At 40.1% G+C, this 23,860-nt stretch overlaps 1 protein-coding gene across 1 annotated transcript; it reads left to right on the top strand.

Moving 5' to 3' along the window:
- The first annotated feature begins 1,485 nt into the window (after positions 1–1,485).
- On the top strand, positions 1,486–23,478 carry LOC124125755 (probable methyltransferase-like protein 24). The gene is made up of 7 exons (XM_048380437.1): positions 1,486–1,931; positions 7,889–8,105; positions 11,627–11,743; positions 15,576–15,647; positions 17,105–17,276; positions 21,415–21,940; positions 22,119–23,478. Exons 1-6 carry the CDS (start codon positions 1,769–1,771, stop codon positions 21,715–21,717), a joined length of 1,044 nt encoding a protein of 347 aa, XP_048236394.1. The 5' UTR covers positions 1,486–1,768; the 3' UTR covers positions 21,718–21,940; positions 22,119–23,478.
- The last annotated feature ends 382 nt before the right edge of the window (positions 23,479–23,860 follow it).

The raw sequence follows: 23,860 nt of genomic DNA, 5'->3' as shown, positions 1-23,860 counted from the left end.
ACGATGAGATCAGTTCACGTTGCAGTTTCATGATGAATAAATAACAACTATTACGGATGTTAAATGTGGGTTATCATGTGAATAGCGTCGTGCCTGGGAGGAAAATACTAGTACAAGGAAGTAAACGCTACCATTTGTTTGTCGACTGTTACATGATAACGATAATACAGGTAATACGTGCAACGATTCGTGCGTAGGGAAATATAGGAATTTGCCGCGTCTGTTTAATTTGGGACTTATAAGAGATACACATTGGAAAACGGTCCAACCTTTGACCCTTGATTCGTGTTTATAATACGACATATTTGTTACACGTCGTTCAAACTGTGTACCCCCGAAAACAATTCCACCCTGTGATTAGATCTAAGTCATTCAGCAAAACACTGATACGAATCAGTTGTAATCTGCGTTAGATTTTATATTGTTTCACTATTGTTGGCATGTGGAAACCTTTATCTGGCATGTATAACCCCCAAAAATATCTAGCATGTATAATAAACATATTATCTAATATCTATAGCTCACATTTAAAATAGGATCTATAACCATCCTTTTATCTAGCACCAATAACTCACTTATTATCTACCACTTATGACCCATATTGTATCTTGTATTTAGGTCAAAAGGGACAGAAAATGCAATAACATGAATGATTTCATTGGATTTATCAAAAAGGACAACATCAGGTTTGTTGGCCTGGACAAGCCTGAGGCCTCATACGAACCTATTCCAAAGCATATTGTATATATCATTTTCATGACGCCCTCTACATATTCTGGGTCGTACCATAGATGGACCATATCATATAAGTATTATTATGTACAGATTAAAATTTAAAAAATGCAGCAAAGAGGGTTCGGGTGATCCTGACACAGTCTCAGGCTGGTTAGGCTCATCATCAGCTCTGGGTCCTAGCCCCCTCTCCATGCAACCGAGACAGCTAATGGGACTTCTCCCGGGAAGCGCTGCCTAGTCAAACCCACCCTGAACCTTTCGGGGAATGTGAAGACTCCCCAACACTGCAGCCTTCTGCATTACCCAGATTGTCAGAAGGGTTGTATTCCTGTTAGCAAACCCAGGTAGTCTCCTAATGTCTGTCAACAGATTGGGAGGTACCAAACCTAAGGCACATTAGTGTCAAAAGGGAGAGAAAAGTCAATGATATAAATGATTTCATTGGATTTATCAAAACGGACAAGATCAGGTTTGTTGGCCTGGATACGTCGGAGGCTGTAAACGGGCCTATTCCAAAGAATTGTGTATTTATGATTTTTCATGACGTCCATGGACCGTCTCATTTAATTCATTACATAATCTACATTTCATATTTACATTTTGATGCAAAATCACATATTGATGGTTTCGAGTGGGAAGTGACTGGTCCTGAGCAGCAAAGAGAAAGCCTTCTGTTTCACTTTTCAGGCCAGCCGACCTCATCCAAGGGAAAGCCTCAACAAACTGCACATAAACTCGATGCAGTGGTCGTTAAGTACATTAGTCTAAAGTACATGTGCAGGTCACTGATTGTCTTCAAGGGCGTTAACGCCTCCAGGTGTCCATGAAAGGACATATACTTCCATCAATGTACATGCATGATAGGGCATTGTGTACAGTCAGCAGTATTATTGGTAAAGATGTTGGGAAAACTGGTTAACCTTGTTCTTCACACACGACCGAGTCACGTTTACGGGAACACACGGAGCGCATTCCGTGTTCAGGCTACCTACGTATTGAAGCGGATCTCCAAGCACGTCTCCACCCTGAATGAATGCACCCATGTAACAGAGTCCAAAAGAACATGGCTCGCCTAAAAATCGCCAGTGTCTTGATCTATGGATTCGCATGTGGCGTCATACTATTAGCATTATCTACGCTTCACAAGTATTACACAAAAAAGGATAAATCGGATTATGAGAATCTTTTGTTAAGTTGTAAGTATTTCTTTTTTTTCTATTTGTTTTCAGAATGTACATTTCCATACCAGCTCGAATGAGATTCGTGGCACAGTTCTGTAGTTTCAACTCAAGGGTCGTGCGAATATTGATGTTACGTTAAGATTTTGGTTTCGTGAAGCTGAATTTGCATAAAGAATACAGCTCTTCTACCACTGTATCAACGTCTGAATGTTGTTGAGGTCCATTGTCAATGACTGTATCACATGTTCGGGTAGATGCTATAAGTCATTATGAGTGTTGTGCTATAGTATCTACATGTTCAACTACTAACGTTTTCAAAGGATTTACTTCGAATCGTTTTCCTACATTGTGATAGTCAATGCGAAGATGCAGGTGTTGGCCAAGGAAAGCCTTGTTGGCAGGGTGGTAGATGTGCAGGGGTGGGAGATGGACAGAGGTAGGGGATTGGCAGGGATGGGAGATGGGCAGAGGTGGGTGATGGGCAGGAGTGGGAGATGGGCAGGGGTGGGAGATGGGCAGGGATGGATAGAGTGATGTGATCTAGTGTAGAGTGATGTGATCTAGTGTAGAGTGATGTGATCTAGTGTAGAGTGATGTGATCTAGTGTAGAGTGATGTGACCTTGTGTAGAGTGATGTGATCTAGTGTAGAGTGATGTGATCTAGTGTAGAGTGATGTGACCTTGTGTAGAGTGATGTGATCTAGTGTAGAGTGATGTGATCTAGTGTAGAGTGATGTAACCTTGTGTAGAGTGATGTGACCTGGTATAGATTGATGTGATCTAGTGTAGAGTGATGTGATCTAGTGTAGAGTGATGTGATCTAGTGTAGAGTGATGTGATCTAGTGTAGAATGATTTGATCTAGTATAGAGTGATGTGACCTAGTGTAGAGTGATGTGATCTAGTATAGAGTGATATGACCTAGTATAGAGTGATGTGATCTAGAATAGAGTTATATGACCTAGTATAGAGTTATGTGATCTAGTGTAGAGTGATGTGACCTTGTGTAGAGTGATCTGATCTAGTGTAGAGTGATGTGATCTAGTATAGAGTGATATGACCTAGTATAGAGTGATGTGATCTAGTATAGAGAGATATGACCTAGTATAGAGTTATGTGATCTAGTGTAGAGTGATGTGACTTTGTGTAGAGTGATGTGATCTAGTGTAGAGTGATGTGATCTAGTGTAGAGTGATGTGATCTAGTGTAGAGTGATGTGATCTAGTGTAGAGTGATGTGATCTAGTGTAGAGTGATTTGATCTAGGGTAGAGTGATGTGATCTAGTGTAGAGTGATGCGATCTAGTGTAGAGTGATGTGACCTAGTGTTGAGTGATGTGACCTAGTATAGAGTGATGTTACCCACTATAGAGGGATATGACCTAGGATAGAGTGATGTTACCTAGTATAGAGTGATGTGACCTAGTATAGAGTGATGTGACCTAGTATAGAGTGATGTGGACCTGGTATAGAGTGAATCTAGTATAAAGTGATGGGTACCTAGTACAGAGTGAACCTAGCATAGAGTGATGGGGACCTAGTTTAGAGTGATGTGACCTTGTATAGCGTGATGTGACCTAGAATAGAGTGATATCTAGTATAGACCGTTGTGATCTAGTATAGAGTGATGTGATCTAGTGTAGAGTGATGTGATCAGGTATAGAGTGATGTGATCAGGTGTAGAGTGAGTTGGTCTTGTATAGAGTGATGTGATCTAGAGTAGAGTGATGTGTTTAGGTGTAGAGTGATGTGATCTAGTATAGAGTGATGTGACCTAGTATAGAGTAAATATGACCTAGTATAGAGTGATGTGACCTAGTATAGAGTGATTTGACTTAGTGTAGAGTGATGTGACCTAGTGTAGAGTGATGTGACCTAGTATAGAGTGATGTGACCTAGTATAGAGTGAGTTTGCCTTTTATAGAGTGATACGATCAAGTGTAGAGTGATACGATCAGGTGTAGAGTGATATGATATAGTGTAGAGTGATGTGATCTAGTGTAGAGTGATATGATCTAGTGTAGAGTGATGTGATCTAGTGTAGAGTGATGTGACTTAGTGTAGAGGGATGTGACCTAGGATAGAGTGATGTTACCTAGTATAGAGTGATGTGACCTTGTATAGAGTGATGTGACCTAGTATAGATTGATGTGACCTAGTATAGAGTGATGTGATCTAGTATAGAATGATGTGATCTAGTATAGAGTGATTGGATCTAGTGTTGAATGATGTGATCTAGTGTAGAATGAAGTGATCTAGTATAGAGTGATGTGATCTAGTATAGAGTGATTGGATCTAGTAGAGAGTGGTGTGATCTAGTGTAGAATGATGTGATCTAGTATAGAGTGATGTGACCTAGTATAGAGTGATGTCAACTAGTGTAGAGTGATGTGACCTAGTATAGAGTGATGTGACCTAGTATAGAGTGATACGACCTAGTATAGAGTGATATGACCTAGTATAGAGTGATGTGACCTGGTATAGAGTAAACATGACCTAGTATAGAGTGATGTGACCCTGTATAGAGTGATGTGAACTAGTATAGAGTGATATCTAGTATAGACCGTTGTGATCTAGTATAGAGTGATGTGATCTAGTGTAGAAAGATGTGGCCTAATATAGAGTGATGTGACCTAGTAAAGAGTGATGTGACCTAGTATAGAGTAAACATGACCTAGTACAGAGTGATGTGATATAGTGTAGAGTGATGTGACTTAGTGTAGAGTGATGTGATCAGGTGTAGAGTGATGTGACCTTGTATAGAGTGATGTGACCTAGTGTAGAGTGATTTGACCTAGTGTACAGTGATGTGACCTAGTATAGAGTGATGTGACCCTGTATAGAGTCATGTGAACTAGTATAAAGTGATATCTAGTATAGACCGTTGTGATCTAGTATAGAGTGATGTGATCTAGTGTAGAATGATGTGGCCTAATATAGAGTGATGTGACCTAGTATAGAGTGAGTTGGCCTTTTATAGAGTGATACGATCAGGTATAGAGTGATGTGATCCGGTGTAGAGTGATGTGATATAGTGTAGAGTGATGTGACCTAGTATAGAGTAAACATGACCTAGTATAGAGTGATGTGACCTAGTATAGAGTGATGTGACCTAGTGTAGAGTGATGTGATCAGGTGTAGAGTGATGTGACCTTGTATAGAGTGATGTGACCTAGTGTAGAGTGATTTGACCTTGTGTAGAGTGATGTGACCTAGTATAGAGCGATGTGACCCTGTATAGAGTGATATGAACTAGTATAGAGTGATGTGACCTAGAAGAGAGTGATGTGACCTAGTGTAGAGTGATATGATCTAGTGTAGAGTGATGTGATCTAGTATAGAGTGATGTGACCTGGCATAGATTGAACCTAGTACAGAGTAATGGGGACCTAGTATAGAGTGATATGACCTAGTGTTGAATGATGTGACCTAGTATAGAGTGAATCTAGTATAAAGTGATTGGGACCTAGTACAGAGTGAACCGAGTATAGAGTGATGTGGACCTAGTGCAGAGTAATGGGGACCTAGTATAGAGTGATATGACCTAATATAGTGTGATGTGGACCTGGTATAGAGTGAATCTAGTATAAAGTGACCTAGGACCTAATACAATGTGAACCTAGTATAGAGTGATGTGGACCTAGTATAGAGTGATGTGACCTTGTATAGCGTGATGTGACCTAGTATAGAGTGATATCTAGTATAGACCGTTGTGATCTAGTATAGAGTGATGTGATCTAGTGTAGAGTGATGTGATCAGGTGTAGTGATGTGATCAGGTGTAGAGTGAGTTGGTCTTGTATAGAGTGATGTGATCTAGTGTAGAGTGACGTGATCACGTGTAGTGTGATGTGGTCTAGTGTAGAGTGATGTGATCTAGTATAGAGTGATGTGATCTAGTATAGAGTGATGTGATCTAGTGCAGAGTAATGTGATCTGATATAGAGTGATGTGAACTAGTATAGATTGAGTTGACCTTGAATAGAGTGATGTGATCTAGTATAGAGTGATGTGATCTAGTATAGTGTGATGTGACGTAGTATAGGGTGATGTGACCTAGTATAGAGTGATGTGGCCTAGTGAAGAGTGATGCGACCTAGTATAGAGTGATATGACCTAGTATAGAGTGATGTGACCTAGTATAGAGTAAACATGACCTAGTATAGAGTGATGTGACCTAGTATAGAGTGATGTGACCTAGTATAGAGTGATGTGATCTAGTGTAGAGTGATGTGATCAGGTGTAGAGTGAGTTGGTCTTGTATATAGTTTTGCGATCTAGTGTAGAGTGATGTGACCTAGTGAAGAGTGATGTGACCTAGTATAGAGTGATTTGACCTTGTATAGAGTGATGTGACCTTGTATAGAGTGATGTGACCAAGTGTAGAGTGATTTGACCTAGTGTAGAGTGATGTGACCTAGTATAGTGTGATGTGATCTAGTGTATAGTGATGTGATCAGGTGTAGAGTGCTGGATCAGGTGTAGAGTGAGTTGGTCTTGTATAGAGTGATGTGATCTAGTGTAGAGTGATGTGATCAGATGTAGTGTGATGTTATCTAGTGTAAAGTGATGTTATCTAGTATAGAGTGATGTGATCTAGTATAGAGTGATGTGATCTAGTGCAGAGTGATGTGACGTAGTTTTGGGTGATGTGACCTAGTATAGAGTGATGTGACCTAGTATAGAGTGATGCGACCTAGTATAGAGTGATATGACCTAGTATAGACTGATGTGACCTAGTATAGAGTAAACATGACCTAGTATAGAGTGATGTGACCTAGTTAAGAGTGATGTGACCTGGAATAGAGTAAACATGACCTAGTATAGAGTGATGTGACCTAGAATAGAGTGATGTGACCTAGTATAGAGTGAGTTGGCCTTTTATAGAGCGATACGATCAGGTGTAGAGTGGTGTGATCAGGTGTAGAGTGAGTTGGTCTTGTATATAGTTATGCGATCTAGCGTAGAGTGATGTGATCTAGTATAAAGTGATGTGACCTGGCATAGATTGAACCTAATACAGAGTGAATGGGACCTAGTATAGAGTGATATGACCTAGTGTTGAATGATGTGACCTAGTATAGAGTGATGGGGACCTAGTACAGAGTGATGTGGACCTGGTATAGTGTGATGTGGACCTGGTATAGAGTGAATCTAGTATGGAGTGATGGGGACCTAGTATAGAGTGATGGGGACCTAGTATAGAGTGATGGGGACCTAGTATAGAGTGATTGGGACCTAGTATAGAGTGATGTGGACCTAGTATAGAGTGATATGACCTAGTATTGAATGATGTGACCTAGTATTGAATGATGTGACCTAGTACAGAGTGAACCTAGTATAAAGTGATGGGGACCAAGTACAGAGTGATGGGGACCAAGTACAGAGTGATGGGGACCAAGTACAGAGTGATGGGACAAAGTACAACGTGAACCTAGTATAAAGTGATGGGACAAAGTACAGAGTGAACCTAGTATAAAGTTATGGGGACCAAGTACAGAGTGAACCTAGTATAAAGTGATGTGGACCTAGTATAGAGTGATGAGGATTTGGTCTTCTCAACTGGCCAGGGTCCGCTGGTTTGGTGACAGAATCCCTGGTTCGGCCTGGTCAGAATGCTTCTTCTGAAAGCAGCGGATCTTTCAGTTTCAATTGTGGTACCGTTTTTATATAAGTAGTTTGTGCAAATTGTGTGAATGGCGGTGCTACTGATAGGGCAGGACAATGTTCATCCTCTTCACGGTGACATCCCTGATTTTCAGTGGTCCATTCACATAATTTTAGATCTAATTTGCCATTTATACCAAATGGATTTTTTCAGCGGATAATCAAGACTGGTTATTCTCTTGAATTGACATTTGTGTTTATTTCCGAATCAATCTAACATGCCTTGGTAGCATTAAAATGCAATTCAAAGGGACATTGGACAATCCAATCACTGACTCACTAATATATGTTGTGTTCGTTCCCTACAGATAGCCAGTTAAAGGCTCTCGCACACAAGAAGGGGATGGACCTCAAACCAGGAGAGGCTGATTACGATGTCCATTTTGATGATCCCGTCGCCGATGACGATGTCGGTGCAGTCAATGTCGGTGAAAAGCAGCTTCCGAAGGAAAAGCCTTCTGATGATTCACATGGGAAGGGATTTCACATCACGGAATATTGGCAGGCAAGCTCTCTGTTGAAATGGTATGTGTAATTCAGTTTGTGAGGTGAGGTGAGGTGAGGTGAGGTGAAATAGGGTTAACGTCGCGTCCTAGATTATTGCACTTATATAGCGACGTGCATGTACGTGTATGTGTTTGTGTGGCTGCTTGTACTAGTCGGGACTGATGCCGATTTATAGTGCTAGCTCACTGAGATACCATGCCGCAGTTCAACATGAATACCCCACTCAGACACAGTATACTGACTCCGAGTCGACCAGTCCTTGTTCTAGCCCCATAATGCCGAGCGCCAGACAGGGTAACAACAAGTACCATCTTTTAATGACGTGGTCGGGGATCGAACCCTGGACCTTCCGTTCTCCGGGCGGACGCTCTACCATTAGACCACGGAGGCGGTCGTCAGTTTGTGAACATGCTGATCAAATGCGTCAGTTTGTATGTGAAAGTAGTGGGCGTTAGGCCTAAATGTTTATGTACACGCATACATAGCGAGATACCTAAAGCGATGCCAGTCTTAGACGTTTAGTTACACTCCGATCGGTCCAATACCTTGAATGCCACTTATATGAAGAGGCATGGTGCTGACATATCTAAAAATATGATCGAAGCCAATCCGGAATTCGATCCTGAATTTCTGACGTGCAAGGATAATACTCTGCACAGAGAATTCTGGTATCTTAGACGACCAGTTCGTGGTAAAATAAAACATATATAACCCGTATGTAGGAAAACCTGGTTATCTCGAACCTCGACCGATAAGAATGAGTTTGCGAGTTGGGTTTAAGGGCATGAAAAATACTTCAGCGGTTAGGTAAACAGTGTATCAAAAGGAGTGTATCAGATAATGGATATAAAGTTATTCTATGGAAGTTACAAGTGACAAGTTTATTGCTTTGAGGCCACATGGCCTATCGTGCTGCATGCAGTATGTCTATACTATACGTCCGTTCTGTGGAAGGTAGTCTATGGTGTCCTGATGCCAACCCGAACGTCGTAACAAGTTAACATTAATGTTATAAATTACACCGATTTACTCATTTAGACAGATATGTCTCTATTCGGGATAAACATGAATATGGGTGGGCTTCGAACTACGTGGCAGTTTCCTATGGTCGGAAAACTCGACGTGATGCAGGTCGTAGATCTTTTGTTGATGCATGGGTATGGCGCTGACAAACCTGGAAACATGATCAGGGCCAACTTGGATTCGAACCCACAATCATTGGTTTCGGGACACAACTCTGCACAGTGAACTGGTGTGCCTTAAACTACTTGACCACCCGTGACCTCTCTGAGATTCGAACCAATCTATGAAGATGCACTTATATTACTACAGTCGCGACCAACGACAGGCTCGGATTATCCGTCTGGCACAGTGTTCCGAGGAGAAGATAACGAAATGGGAGAATTCAGATACGGGCGTTGTCTTGTGTCGGTGTTATTTTCATGTACTCAAAACCAACGATGATTTTAAGCAGGCCCCATAGTGATCAGCAGATCGCACATCTAGGTCACAGCTTGAAGGATCTGTTATGGACCAATGACCTTCAACAATGCCCATTCTCGTCGCTTTGAATAGCTTTGAAACCAAACGCTACTTCATGACAAACATCATCTTCTCATCAGCTTGAGAGATTCTATGAAATTATTTATAAGTATATATACATCATAGAAACGTACGTACATACATACATACATACATACATACATACATACATACATACATACATACATACGTACACACACACACACACACGCACGCACGCACGCACGCACACACACACACACACACACATACACACACACACACACACACACAAATATACATACATACATACATACATACATACATACATACATACATACATACATACATACATACATACATACATACATGTAACGGTAATCCGTGACGATAGCGAGCACTAAGATCTGATTTAACTAAGATTGTCAGTCTGCTTGGTGTATAGAGATAATATAGATAGAGTGTGCTATTGTATTTGTTCCACCTCACCAAGCGCACACAGCCTTGCGTGTATCATTTTACCTTTGGTCTAGACTTGAACAAGCCTATAAGGCAATAATTATCAGTTTAAATGATATGTTGTAGATTAAATAAACAGTAAGATCAATTTTTCGCTATAGAAAACTGGTGTCCGCTTATCTAGACTTGCCTATTAAAGGATAGAGTCACTGTACATCCAAAGACACCAAAGACAACAGCCTTGAAGCAAGGCTATCGTTAGTCATGCGACCTCTGATCCCAAAGACACGTCATTGAATACTACCTATAGTTACCGTATTATACCCGGTCTACAGCTTGTGTGGTATATGCATGTATACCAATGGGTATACGTAAACACATTTAATACTACCTATAGTTGCCGTATTATACCCGGTCTACATCGTGTGTGGTATATGCATGTATAGCAACGAGTATATGTAAACAAATTGAATACTACCTATAGTTACCGTATTATACCCGGACTGAAGATTGTGTAGTATATGCATGTATAGCAACGAGTATATGTAAACACATTGAATACTACCTATAGTTACCCGGTCTACAGCTTGTGTGGTATATGCACATATACCAATTGGTATATGTAAACAAATTGAATACTACCTATAGTTACCGTATTATACCCGGACTGAAGATTGTGTAGTATATGCATGTATAGCAACGAGTATATGTAAACACACTGAATACTACCTATAGTTGCCGTATTATATCCGCACTGAAGATTGTGTAGTATATCCATGTATAGCAATGAGTATATGTAAACACATTGAATACTACCTTTAGTTACCGTATTATACCCGGTCTACAGTTTGTATAGAATATGCATGTATAGCAGTGGGTATATGTAAACACATTGAATACTACCTATAGTTACCGTATTATAACCGGTCTACATCGTGTGTGGTATATGCATGTATAGCAACGAGTATATGTAAACAAATTGAATACTACCTATAGTTACCGTATTATACCCGGACTGAAGATTGTGAAGTATATGCATGTATAGCAACGAGTATATGTAAACACATTGAATATTACCTTTAGTTACCGTATTATACCCGGTCTACAGTTTGTATAGTTTATGCATGTATAGCAATGAGTATATGTAAACACATTGAATACTACCTATAGTTACCGTATTATAGCCGGTCTGCACGTTGTGTAGTATATGCATGTACAGCAATGAGTATATGTAAACACACTCAATACTACATATAGTTACCGTATTATAGCCGGTCTGCGCGTTGTGTAGTATATGCATGTATAGCAATGAGTATATGTAAACACATTGAATACTACCTTTAGTTACCGTATTATACCCGGTCTACAGTTTGTATAGTTTATGCATGTATAGCAATGAGTATATGTAAACACATTGAATACTACCTATAGTTACCGTATTATAGCCGGTCTGCGCGTTGTGTAGTATATCCATGTACAGCAATGAGTATATGTACATATTTTGCTGAATCACTGAATATAACTCATTTCCATGTAACATTTGTTTTTTCTGACCTTAGGGACTGGGAGAAACCGCCGGAGTACACATGCCGGAATATATCCAAGGCAGGGATATATGCAGTGTGTCAGGACCCGCCGTACACCGTCAAACCGCCCTGCATCGCATACTCATTCGGGTAATTGTCGAGCTTTTCTGGAGTTCGGATTCTGTGTATATCAAACCGAGACATTCGTTCACTGTGGGAATCTTTAATTCCCTTGGTGAGGTGATCGTTCATTATTTTCTAACTGCTGCACAGACCTCCAGTCATGGAGAGTGAGTGAGTGAGTATGGTTTTACGCCGCTTTTAGCAATATTCCAGCAATATGACGGCGGGGGACACCAGAAATGGGCTTCACACATTGTACCCATGTCGGGAATCGAACCCGGGTCTTCGGCGTGACGAGCGAACGCTTTAACCACTAGGCTACCCCACCGCCCCACCAGTCATGGAGAAGTCATGATCATCTGTTGATTCCGACAGTGGAAAGTAGATCTACTTCCGGAAACAACAGATTGAGGTGATTTCTCAGACTTGACCCATGTTATGGCTGATATTATAATGTCTCTATAATGTTGAGTAATGACCTGTAGTTGTGTTGGGTTCACTTGTTTAAATGCACGTTTGGAATGAAATGTATTCCAGGCTCAAAGTCAACTGCAAGAACAATAGTGTGACGTCATCATAATGGTTTAACTAACGGTCATTGAAGTTGGAATATGCATTCGTCACCACTCGCCACTTTCCGTAACCTGCAAGAAGTCTCGTCCCCCTAACGACGAATGTTTGCGAAGAAACGACAAATCAATCAGAATGCGCGTATGACTTCAAGTACTTCGGTCAAAGAATCCTTTTAAGGAAAATGCTTTGATTTTTACATAGGTCTTGCATCTATACAAATACCCTAGAGACAGTTAATTATGTGCAATCTTCTTTATAAATACCGGAAGTGTTTTAATAGAATATATATGACATGGGGGAAATATACGTGAATCATAAAGCAACGAGTTGAAAATTCTTTTAACTATGCCCGTTTGCGCGAAGACGGAACCCAGTCGCAAAAATGGCCACGAGTCGCTATTCGGCTTGTCCCGGAATGACACGAGTTGGTCACGAATGTCGCGTGTGTTGAAGGTACTGCACAGATTACATGCATTTAATACTGCCAGTCCCCGTCTAAGGGGCAGAGTTTCTGCATGTCCAACACAACTGTTGTGGATAAACAGCTTTGTTTAAACGTGCGATCCATTCCAACAATTGTCCTTACTATTTTGCCCCTTACGCCCGTAATCTGTTTCGGCAGATATCCGGGACTGATCATTATCTGGTGTTTTTGTTTTGAATTTACATCACTTTTAGCAGGACGAAATAGTTCAGGTACAATGCAGTATGTGTATTTGTTAAACGTTACTCGTGGTTATTAGATGCCTGAAGTCTTCCTTCAAAGGAAAAACATAATAATATATAATCTTTTATTATATTAACCTATAAAGATAGAAACCTATTTCTATTAGCTTCATAAAATAAACAGGTAAGAACCAAAAAAGAACGTATTCTATTCATAACATTGAGAACATAGCACTTAACTTCCATTCATAATATAATGGAAACTCTGGACTATATTTTGTCTTTCTCACAATAGCGACTCTTTCTAAAAGGTACACTTCTGTATCTATGTGTCAAATAATTTCTGAAGTTCATATTTGTGCTCGTTGGTTGGCCATGAAAATTGACCACGTGGAATAACATCTGTTTTGTAAGATGAGCAATAAAAAAATACATGCCACTTGACAAGATTACTAAATTCCCTAAATGTATTCGCTCCTCCTGTAAAATACATATGTAATAAAGTTGGGGTCACTTTGTAAACAAAAACAAATGTTGTTCTTCAGAGAATAAGTACAGGAAACGATTTTTTAAAATTTGCATATTATATGGAAATATATAGATCATCTGTTTTAAATATGGAATACTTATTCAAAGTTAATTTTCGATTAATATGAATAAACATATTAAGAGTTGGGTATTTAAGGAAGACAAATTGTTTGATTTATAGTCAATCAGAGTTGTAGAAGTGTGCTGTAAATAAAATAACCTTCATTGCATATTGACAGTAAACTAACCCAACTGATTGTCGTCAGCAAATAAGTACAGGGTACGACTTTAAATTGCTCTATTATATGGAAATAGAAAGAACGCTCTGCTTATACATTTTCTATATATACATGATGTTTACATATCGTAGACGATGCAGTTACCGTGTTGTGTATCTGGTGTTTGTCCGAATATCCATACACCAGAAATTCGAGCTGGAGCATGTTTGCATTTGCGTGGTTAAAAGTCGTACCTCAGTTGAAGCACAATTACGTTGTGTTTTCCTCGGACACTGTCCCCAAGAGATCATGAAAACAAATGTAAATGATCAGATATATTTTTGCTTGGAACATCTATGTCAGCGATTTATGAGAAACATTAATTTTAAAATACAAATGTGCTAAAAAGTAGATATATACAGACATAAAAGTCAGCAATGTTTAACAGTATATAAAGGCCTCTGCGTTTAGTTAAAATGTCATGGCAGGTTCTAGCAGTGTGAAAGATAAGATCAGGGTAGGCTTAAATACAGTTAAATATTACTCCATTTGTTAAAATATCACAATCTGGCCACATCTCCCTGCTAGCCTTGATGAGATCCCTGCGCTGATCTGTATCAGAGGACATGTTAAGAGGACGTGGTTCTCATCTTCAATGGTATACATACAGTTAAACAGTCAATTCTCTAAATGAATGTTTTCATATCGTCCGGTTTCAATTCGGAAGGGGCCGCTCCACATCTAAACTTGGACATAGCGCTTCTATGTGCTTTTGGTCGGGGGCAGCTGAAATAACTCTCTAAAAAACCAAAGTTTGCTTCTGCCTGACCCGTTCACTCCAGTTTCCGCCTGGACGTTAGTTTCTCGTGTTATATACTTATTGAAAGCAGCGTTTTGTACAGTCTTAACTGAAAGTATTTTTTCCACAGGAATAGCTGAACTTGTGATATCCGGTATAATATTCTGTAGATAAGCTCTGATTCTAAAGTTCAAGTTCTTGTTGATTTATCCGCCCACATAAATATTTGTTTTTTAATTTTCCTCTCAGTGGTGTATTGTCACGTTTAAGTCAAGGTGGATGAACCACAAGTTATACATGATTATACACTCACCGCCAAGAGAAACGCGAATACCATACATGTTGGTTGATATATGAAGAATTACTCATATTCAAGATATATTAGATAGGTTCGCATCACATGTCACGTCATAGATCCATGACTCGATTTTCACCATTTGTGTCGTGTAGGATTGGCGTGTAAAATTTGGAAATCATGTGAAATATATCGTGATAAGAATAACGACACTCTGTGGTAACACTTGACTGACACATAAGAAACCTCTTCTTAACGTACATGCTTTTCTATATGTTTCTATGGTTCGTGTTTCCTTTGGCGGTGTGTATAATAGAAAAGTTTGTTCCTCGCGTAAAGATGACGATTAACAAGTAACCAATTTGTTGTGGGGCCTGTGAATATGACGGGGTAGAATAGGTCTTCAGCAACCCATGCTTTCCGTAAAAGGTGATTATGCTTGTCGTAAAATCCAGGATCTGGATTATCATTAGGTCTCATATACACACAGGAGATGATTGTGAATCAATGTTATTCTAGAAGAACGTTCACACAACACCTGGCGGGTTGATATGACGAACCTCAACTTTATCTACAACCCGTGAAGATCCGGGGTAGAATTGGTCTTCAGCAACCCATGATTGCCGTAAAAGGCAGTTATGCTTGTCGTAAAAGGCGACTAACGGGATCGGGTGGTCAGGATTTGGAATATTGCTGAGTGCAGCGTTAAACAACAAACAAACAAACAAACAACCAATATGTTGTGGCCGGTATCATTATGCTTCATTTGTCTTCATGTAGGGTCTACACTGAGTGGGAGTTTGACGAAACCATGGGCTTCATGGGCTGTGAGACGCATTCTTTTGATCCAAGGTAGGATTTGCAATGTCATACTTCATGATATGATTTATACAGGTTTCGTCTACCTTACCAGAGTGACACGCCATTTAAACACCCGAGTGTGTGATGTCGTACACAGTTCCATTAAATGGTCACGACTGATTAAATATACAGTTGTATACGCTGACGAGGTCTTTGTGCCGTCTTATTATAACATGACCTTAGATGTCGTCGCCTTCACTATTAACTTCACCTGTTTACTCAGCCATTTACAAACTGTTTCCCACTCTCCCCGACGCTATTGGCCTCCAGATTAAATACTCAACCGCCAAACCCCCTCCACACACACACTTCAACGCCCTTGCCCTTCTGCTCGGTGTTGACAACCTTAATTAATATGGTGAGATTGTCATGAGATAGATATAGATATAACCCTTCAACTTATTTTTTGTTGTGCCATTTTGAAGTACTGTTGTATTTCTTGTCAAATAGGTAAATACTGTTGCAATACTCACTCGATTTTGATGTAGTACGTCTTTTAGCTTTTGTGTCTATTTCGACACATTCTTACTATTCAAAGTGACCTTTTCAGATGTGATATATCAATACTAAATGCTTGATGTAGAACATATATAAATCTCAGACGAGACTCAAAATTACTTCACAAGCTTTACATCATTCAAGGCCTCAGTACAGCTTTCAAAATGTTTAATGGTAGACATGTTGAGGGCATTTCTAAATTTGACGCATCAGGAACAAAAATGGCAAAAAGATGCAATTCCCTGTTTTGACTTATGTTCGAGTGTATTCCACCTGGACATCTATACTCAGTTAACTTCCTAGCATCTGGGGTTGGGAGGAAATGCGTGTTAATTTGACTATGAAAACCTGGTAGGCTAATGTAATTTTTCAGCTAGTTTCAACTTCGTCAATCTTAAACCGGCAGCCTGCTGTACAGAATGTCTTGGTGGTTGTTAAATTCATAAACGTAAGGATATCAACGTTCTTGAAATCGTCATTGTACGAGCAGTGTGCATATATCTTCAACACAACCTGATTCCTGAACTTCCATTTGTCACAGTAGAACATTACCAACTTAACCGTACTATGATATGAAGTTTTTTTATCTCAACAGTCAATTTCAAACCGATCTGAATTATTTAATTGGTTGCACCTGCTCCTAAGAGTATCTAGGGTTTCGGGAGCATCCATTGCATTTGTGGGTGTGGTGGGGTTGGCATTGCCAATCTATTTTTCCCAGCTGAGAGAGATTGCAATGTGACGCTGTAGCGCCCCAGGTTAACCAGCTTAGGTTGTATACTCCCCATGTAGCTGAGAATGATCCAAAGGGTAATAATAATGTAGGTAGTAATAATAAACACCATGTGCAGTGAATGGAATCTGTCGTATTATAAATGTAGTAAGTATTACCCTTAAAGTTCAGAAACAGACCGAAGTGGTACATGGTATGTATGTCTTGCTATCCGCAGCGTGAAGTGGGACGACCACATACATAAGGGCGTTGTGCACTTTCACAAAATGGGCATCGGGGCGGAGGATACCGATGATTACCGACCTGTCCCGGGGATGTACGTCCGAAAACCCCAAGTGTGGAAGATGAGGACCTTACCCTCAATCATGAAGATGCTAGGCCATCAGGATGTAAGTATTGTCGTTGCAGATTCCAACTCTAACCCAGAAACCTCATGATGTTAAATCTTTTAGATGTAGTTACCAGTCATTTTTAAAATTTTTATTGTGTTTTGCCAAACTCGACATGTGTCGTTTTTACTGGAAATGTATACAAAATAATTTAATAAAGAAAGTTCCATTGAAACACAGTTACCCAGCTAGCGACATGTTTAGTCTTATTATGGGACTATGTAATGATAATAATTTCTGGTAAAACTTATTTTCCAAAGTCAAACAATCAACGATTACAAAACTGCACATACATTAAGCTAAATACAATATGGTTTAGGTATACTAGTAGACTAACATTTAGTCTATAAAATCTTATATTACACAATATCCTTCTTGACTCTAATTTTTTTTTAAAACTTCCCTATGCTGATTTCATAGAGCTAGCTAGAGCTGACTAGATTTGCTTTTGTATGCGTTTTTTTCGTAAAATAAATATATTCCAGTCATGGTGCAGGACTAGTATACTAGTAGTGAGTGAGTATGGTTTTACGCCGCTTTTAGCAATATTCCAGCAAAAACACGACGAGGGACAACAATATGGGCTTCACACAATGTACCTATGTCGGGAATCGAACCCGGGTCTTCGTCGTGACGAGCGAACGCTTTAACCACTAGGCTACCAGACCGCCCCAGTATACAAGTAACATCAAATTTCCTTCAAGTTTGGAAGCTCTGACTTTCATACAGCTTGGCCCTTATCCTATGAAGGTTCAGAGCCCAATGAACTCACACAAAGTGACAGACAGACTGAGTCAATTCTTATACTTTTAAAATCACTATTTCATACCTCGAGTGATGTATTGCACATCTTCATGAGGCAAGGGAGTTAACTGATTATAAAGGTTCAGTTTCCACCCTTGCCTAACTTGGTTGGAATTATGGAGTTATATTTTGGCTGGACTAACGAGTCTATGCACAGTCCAATCAGAATCGCTTTAGGAAAATGGCATCCGGTTCGTAAAATGCCGGGCAGATATCTGTCGATTGCAAGATTTGAAAAGCATGTGTACCCCCAACAGATATTTTCCAAATTTTCCATGTTTTTAATCAAGATGCTCACGTTTTCAATGCACTTTGCCAAGTAAGACGTTTTATTACAATATAAATTTTGTATCCGCCATTTTGTTTGAAGCAAATGCATGTGATATGAGAGGTGGAATCTGATTGGTCAATAGGCGAGATAAAGAAGTGACATAACTGGTGGCGCTAAAATCGAGCCAATAAACTTCAGCCTAGTTTGGCAGGGGTTGAAACTGGATTTTTACAGTCAGTTAAGACAGGAAGATTTACTCAATGTATTTAGTTGTGTGACTTCGTGATGACACTGACAGCCTTGCAACAACCAACGGAAACGAGGAATAAAATAGTTTCTCAAAAGGAGAGATCATATGAGTGTCTATATGCAAAAGTTGCATCTTTTGGAGTTTGGTTACGGCAAATAAATTCAATTAATGTCATCATCATGAACCTTGTGGCGATTATAATTGTTCGTCATCATTGATAAATTGGAAGGTGATAGTAAAGATGTGTCAAATAAATACATAGGTACATTTATGGTATGCCGTAGTCTCTTGTCAGTCTACACGCGGATCGAATCCACAGTTTGGATGTGCATTTCTTCCTTTTATTCACGAGGATGGGTTTTGTAGCGAGGATATTTTTGAACGGGCTTCCAGTTAAACTCTGAGTTGTCCCAGTGGTTCCTGAAAGGCTATGTGACCCGTGAAGATCCGGGGTAGAATAGGTCTTCAGCAACCCATGCTTGCTGTAAAAGGCGACTATGCTTGTTGTAACAATCGACTAACGGGATCGGGTGGTCAGGCTCGCTGACTTGGTTGATGCACGTCATCGTATCCCAACTGCGTGGATCGATGCTCATAATGTCAATCGTCTGGTACAGACTCGATTATAGCTGGAATATTGCTGAGTGCGGAGTTAAACAACACACACGCAAACAAAGAAACGAATTAAGTTCAAGGTAAAAGGGTCTCAATGATCAGAAACTACGATTTTGTTTATTTATTTACTCATGCAAGGGAATTCCAAGGGGTTTCCCCAGGAAGTTGGATGCTATCCATAGCGTTTACGTCATTTCATGAATACAGTTTCGTGAAAAGAGTATGAACCTCAGAATATGCCGCTCCAACGCTTATAAAAGTTACACCTCTCGTCAAATTGAAAGACTGTATATCGTGTAAATTTCAAATAAGAACTGGACTGTTTCATCCATTTTACGAGTATCATTCTATAAAATGCAATCAAACGGGATGCCTGGGATTCTATCGAATAAAATATATTGTCTCCGAAACTTCTCGATTTTTTGTCTGTTAAAGAAAAAAGAAATTGGTGCCACAAAAGTTACTTTGTTGCAAGGTGTTTTTCTTAAATACAACCCAGGCTCATAGTTGTAAATATAACAAATTATCTGGTATTGAATCTGTAGCTGAAACAATATCTAATCTCGATACAAAATCCGAAAATGGTGCCGTCCTTTTGTGATAATTGTATTGACTATTCGTCTTCTTTACCAACAATACCAAGTACCGATCAAAACTATTAAACGTTCACATCATCCCTGGCGTGACATTAGCGTGCCAGAATCCTATTCGTGGAACCGAAATGCCGATCAGCCCTGATTATGTTCAGTGATTTGTCAAGATCGCAAGACCTACTTCACTTTGGGATTTCCTCCTACATCCATATTATTATAGAAGTTACATTCAAAAAGGCATGAAACATGACTCACTTTTACGACGTTCTGCCAAACATAAACACATTTGCAGCGTGTCTGGTCGCTTTTTTGTAAGCGTTCACCTGATCTTTACGTGATATAACTGACTTTTACGAATGGAAAACGTCTTGTCTTATGAATGGGAAAACAGGAGTGTTCATTTTCTCGACTGTGCATGACTGTCATTGATTTTTTTTAAACTTAAACAATCCTCCTCCTGTCGCAGCCGTCATTTTACCGGGGCTGCTGTGTGTGACTATGAAACGGAGGACAAATACTTCCTAGTCTCAATACCGTTCGTTTTTCACCTTCGCTAGTGGTATAATAGGGCCCATTGGGGTTCATTTATTATATTAAAATTATATTTATGTCTCATAAGCACATTTTCTTATGATGGCAGAAATCTAAAAGGGTCGTATTCTTATGTCTAATTTGCAAAGATGACGAACGCGTTAATTGTTTTGATAGACTGAATACATTAACTGTTGATAGACATTACAAACTTACAGATAAGAGGGTCGTTTGGCGTACTTCATAATGACAGGTTTATGCTCGCAATCACTGCCAAACGTTCCATCCTGACCTACATGTAAGCAAGCTACATGCAGGCGTGACCATGACGACCGATCGTTACTTCCCGGATGACGAGGGACGGCAGAGTTATGTGGCGACGCCAAGCACCTCATCAGCCTAGTCTCCTGAGATGGTTTTATGATACGTGACATTATTAACGCAAATACATTACCCTTAATAACGATCCATGCTATCATAAAACAATATGCCCCTTTAGACCCCCAATAGGATCCACACACCCATGTCATGCCACGACTAACTTATCAATGTCAAGCTATTTACAGTACTTAAATATATGGAGGAAGGGTTTGGCAGTCGTCTAAGGTGCTGAAATCTGCTGTGCAGGGTTGCGTCCATTGGACACAACCAGAAACCTATGATCGTTGGTTCGAGTCCCGGTTCGCCCCGAATATGTTTCGAGGTTTGTCATCACCATACCCGTGTTCGCTGTTTCACAACAGAGGTAATAGTAAACATCTAGGACCTGCATCACTTCGGGCTCTCCTCCCACATCAGACTCACTCACTCACTCACTCACTCACTCACTCACTCACATATAGGGGGCGGTCGGGTAGCCTAGTGGTTAAAGCGTCCGCTCGTCACGCCGAAGACCCGGGTTCGATTCCCGACATGGGTACAATGTGTGAAGCCCATTTCTGGTGTCCCCCGCCGTCATATTGCTGGAATATTGCTAAAAGCGGCGTAAAACCAAACTCACTCACTCACCCACACTCACATATAGGGACCTCAGAGTACATTTTACACCATTGCCATGACGTCTGTATTTTCCAGAAAGTGATCGACGTCCTGAAGGTGGACGTGGAGGGCTTTGAGTGGTTCATGCTGCAGCAGCTCATTGACACGGGGTTGATGGAACGAGTCAGACAGTTCTATGTGGAGTGGCACCTCATCCGGGACTTCCCTAAGAAAGCCAACTACTTTGATCTGCTTAGAACCTACTACAAGATGAAAGAAATAGGATTCAGGACATTTTCCAATGACTTTAAGTTTAAAGGATACACGGAGAAGAGGTGGAGGCTTCAGTCAGACGCACTTTATGTCAACACCAAATTTGATGCAAATTTGTGGAGATAATTCTTCAAAGTGACGCGATCGGATAATCTGTGGGACATAGAATTGGGAATTTTCATATATTATATGCACATTTATAATGTGTGAGTGCATGAATGAGTGAGTGAGTGGGTGAGTGGTTTTAAGCCGATTCAGCAATATTCAAGCAATATCACATCAAGGTAACCCCTGAGGGTGAGTATTGTTTTACGCCGCTTTTAGCAATATTCTAGCAATATCACCCAAAATGGCTTTAGTGAGTGAGTGAGTATGGTTTTACGCCGCTTTTAGCAATATTCCAGCAACATCACGGCGGGGGACACCAGAAATGGGCTTCACACATTGTACCCATGTCGGGAATCGAACCCGGGTCTTCGGCGTGACGAGCGAACGCTTTAACCACTAGGCTACCCGACCGCCCCAAAATGGCTTTAAGTCAGCATTATGGATGTCACCGTCACCAAGTATCGATGCATCATCGCGATGTCATGAATCGATATAAGACTAAGTGAGGTCACGTGGAAGAGTAAAATAATACTACTTCCTGACTGCCTCGGTTTACAAGCTGTTGTGCGAATTTTGTCACTGCATTGAAACTAATGCATCTTTGGGGTGTATGCAATACGCATGAGATACCGATCACTATGTTCCAGGAAGGGGGAAGGCGACAGCTTCTTTTCTAACTAAATCAAATTCATTTGCTCTAGTTTCGGGACAAGTTTTTATTGAATCCGTGAAAGAAAATTATTTTTCTAGAAATGTTTAATATGTTTTTAAACATATTTGTGTCACATGTGTGCATCTGTGAAGGTTTATTGTATGACCGCTCCAAATGGCATACATTGTCATCAATAATAACAGTGTACAGTCAAGGGCAAATGAGGTGGATATTTTGTATGACAACATAGTTGTCGCCTCTGGTGTAAAAGCTTCTGAGCGAAAATCTGATACACGAGAGTTTAAACTAAAGTTTGCCCATTGAAATCTTCCAGTGGCTAATACACAGTGTCTTTGGGATGGCCCCGGGTTAGAATGAACGTCTGAATGAACATAGGAGAAAATCATTAAAACCGAATGACATCTTCAAATTGTAAAGACAGAGGGTAGATAATAAAGATGAACAATTTTTTTTTTTTAATGTTTCATTCTTATTGATTCTTTTCAAAATGTTTTGTCGCAATATGACTGAAATAATGCCATGCGTCGTTAAAGTTGAACTCACTTGTCAAAATGTTTTCAGAAAACAAACTCTTTTCTTTAGAGTCTAACCAAATAAAATGGTGCCTCAATAGTATAAACATGTAGTAGTAGTAGTGAATGAGTTGGTTGAGCGAATCTTTGAACGGCGTGTCAGTATCATGTTTTGTTTGCTTGTTTGTTGTTTAACACGGCAATATTCCAGCTATATGATGGCGGTCTTTAAATAATAGTGTCTGGACCAGACAATTCAGTGATTCACATCATGGGCATCAATCTACGCGAGTATAATCGCGAGGTATTATTAAATACAGAAGATATTTCAAAGTGACATATATGTGGTAGATGTTACTACAACTACCTGCACGGGTATGGCGCTGAAACGCAAGGGTCCTAATCGGGACAAATCTCGGAGTCGAACTCAGAATCCGCCCATAGTTGCATCTCGCACCCAAGCAGTGGCAGTAGCTTGGAAAAAAATCTTTATTTTTAAATGCACTTGTGTTCAATGTTCATATCACTCATTGTATTATTTTGCCTTTGTATTGCTCACGGATCCGGAAATAAAACCTAACGAGAAGAACAAAATATGACGTTGGTTGTTGTTTCAGTGACATAAGATGTTTTGTTTTGTTGCGTTTGTTCTTTAACGCCGTACTCAGCAATATTCCAGCTATATGACATCCATCTGTAGATAATCGAGTCTGGACCAGACAATCCAGGGATTGACATATAAGCATCGATCTACGCAATTGGGATACGTTGACATGCATCAACCAAGTCAGCGAGTCTGATCCCCCGATCCCGTTAGTCGCCTTTTACGTCAAGCATGGGTTGCTGATGACCTATTCTGTTCCGGGTCTTCACGGGTCCAGTGACATAAAAGAAGGCCTCCTTCTTTTCAGTGCTCTATCGTATCTGTTTAGCCTTCTCCAACTAAAAAGACCATTGCTCTCTGTTGTCAGCTGGT

Source organism: Haliotis rufescens, unplaced genomic scaffold, assembly GCF_023055435.1.
Source record: "Haliotis rufescens isolate VD_foot unplaced genomic scaffold, xgHalRufe1.0.p SCAF_30, whole genome shotgun sequence".
In the NCBI taxonomy this organism is placed as follows: Eukaryota; Metazoa; Mollusca; class Gastropoda; order Lepetellida; family Haliotidae; genus Haliotis; species Haliotis rufescens.
Note: the sequence above shows the minus strand (reverse complement) of the source record. Positions and strands in the feature narration are given on the sequence as shown.

What these genes read in the sequence shown, in the direction of transcription:
- LOC124125755 (XM_048380437.1), top strand. Translation starts at nt 1,769, where the DNA reads ATGCACCCATGTAACAGAGTCCAAAAGAACATGGCTCGCCTAAAAATC. An exon ending in TGCATCGCATACTCATTCGG is followed by an intron (nt 11,744 to 15,575) that starts GTAATTGTCGAG and finishes GTCTTCATGTAG; the next exon opens with GGTCTACACTGAGTGGGAGT. An exon ending in AGATGCTAGGCCATCAGGAT is followed by an intron (nt 17,277 to 21,414) that starts GTAAGTATTGTC and finishes TGTATTTTCCAG; the next exon opens with AAAGTGATCGACGTCCTGAA.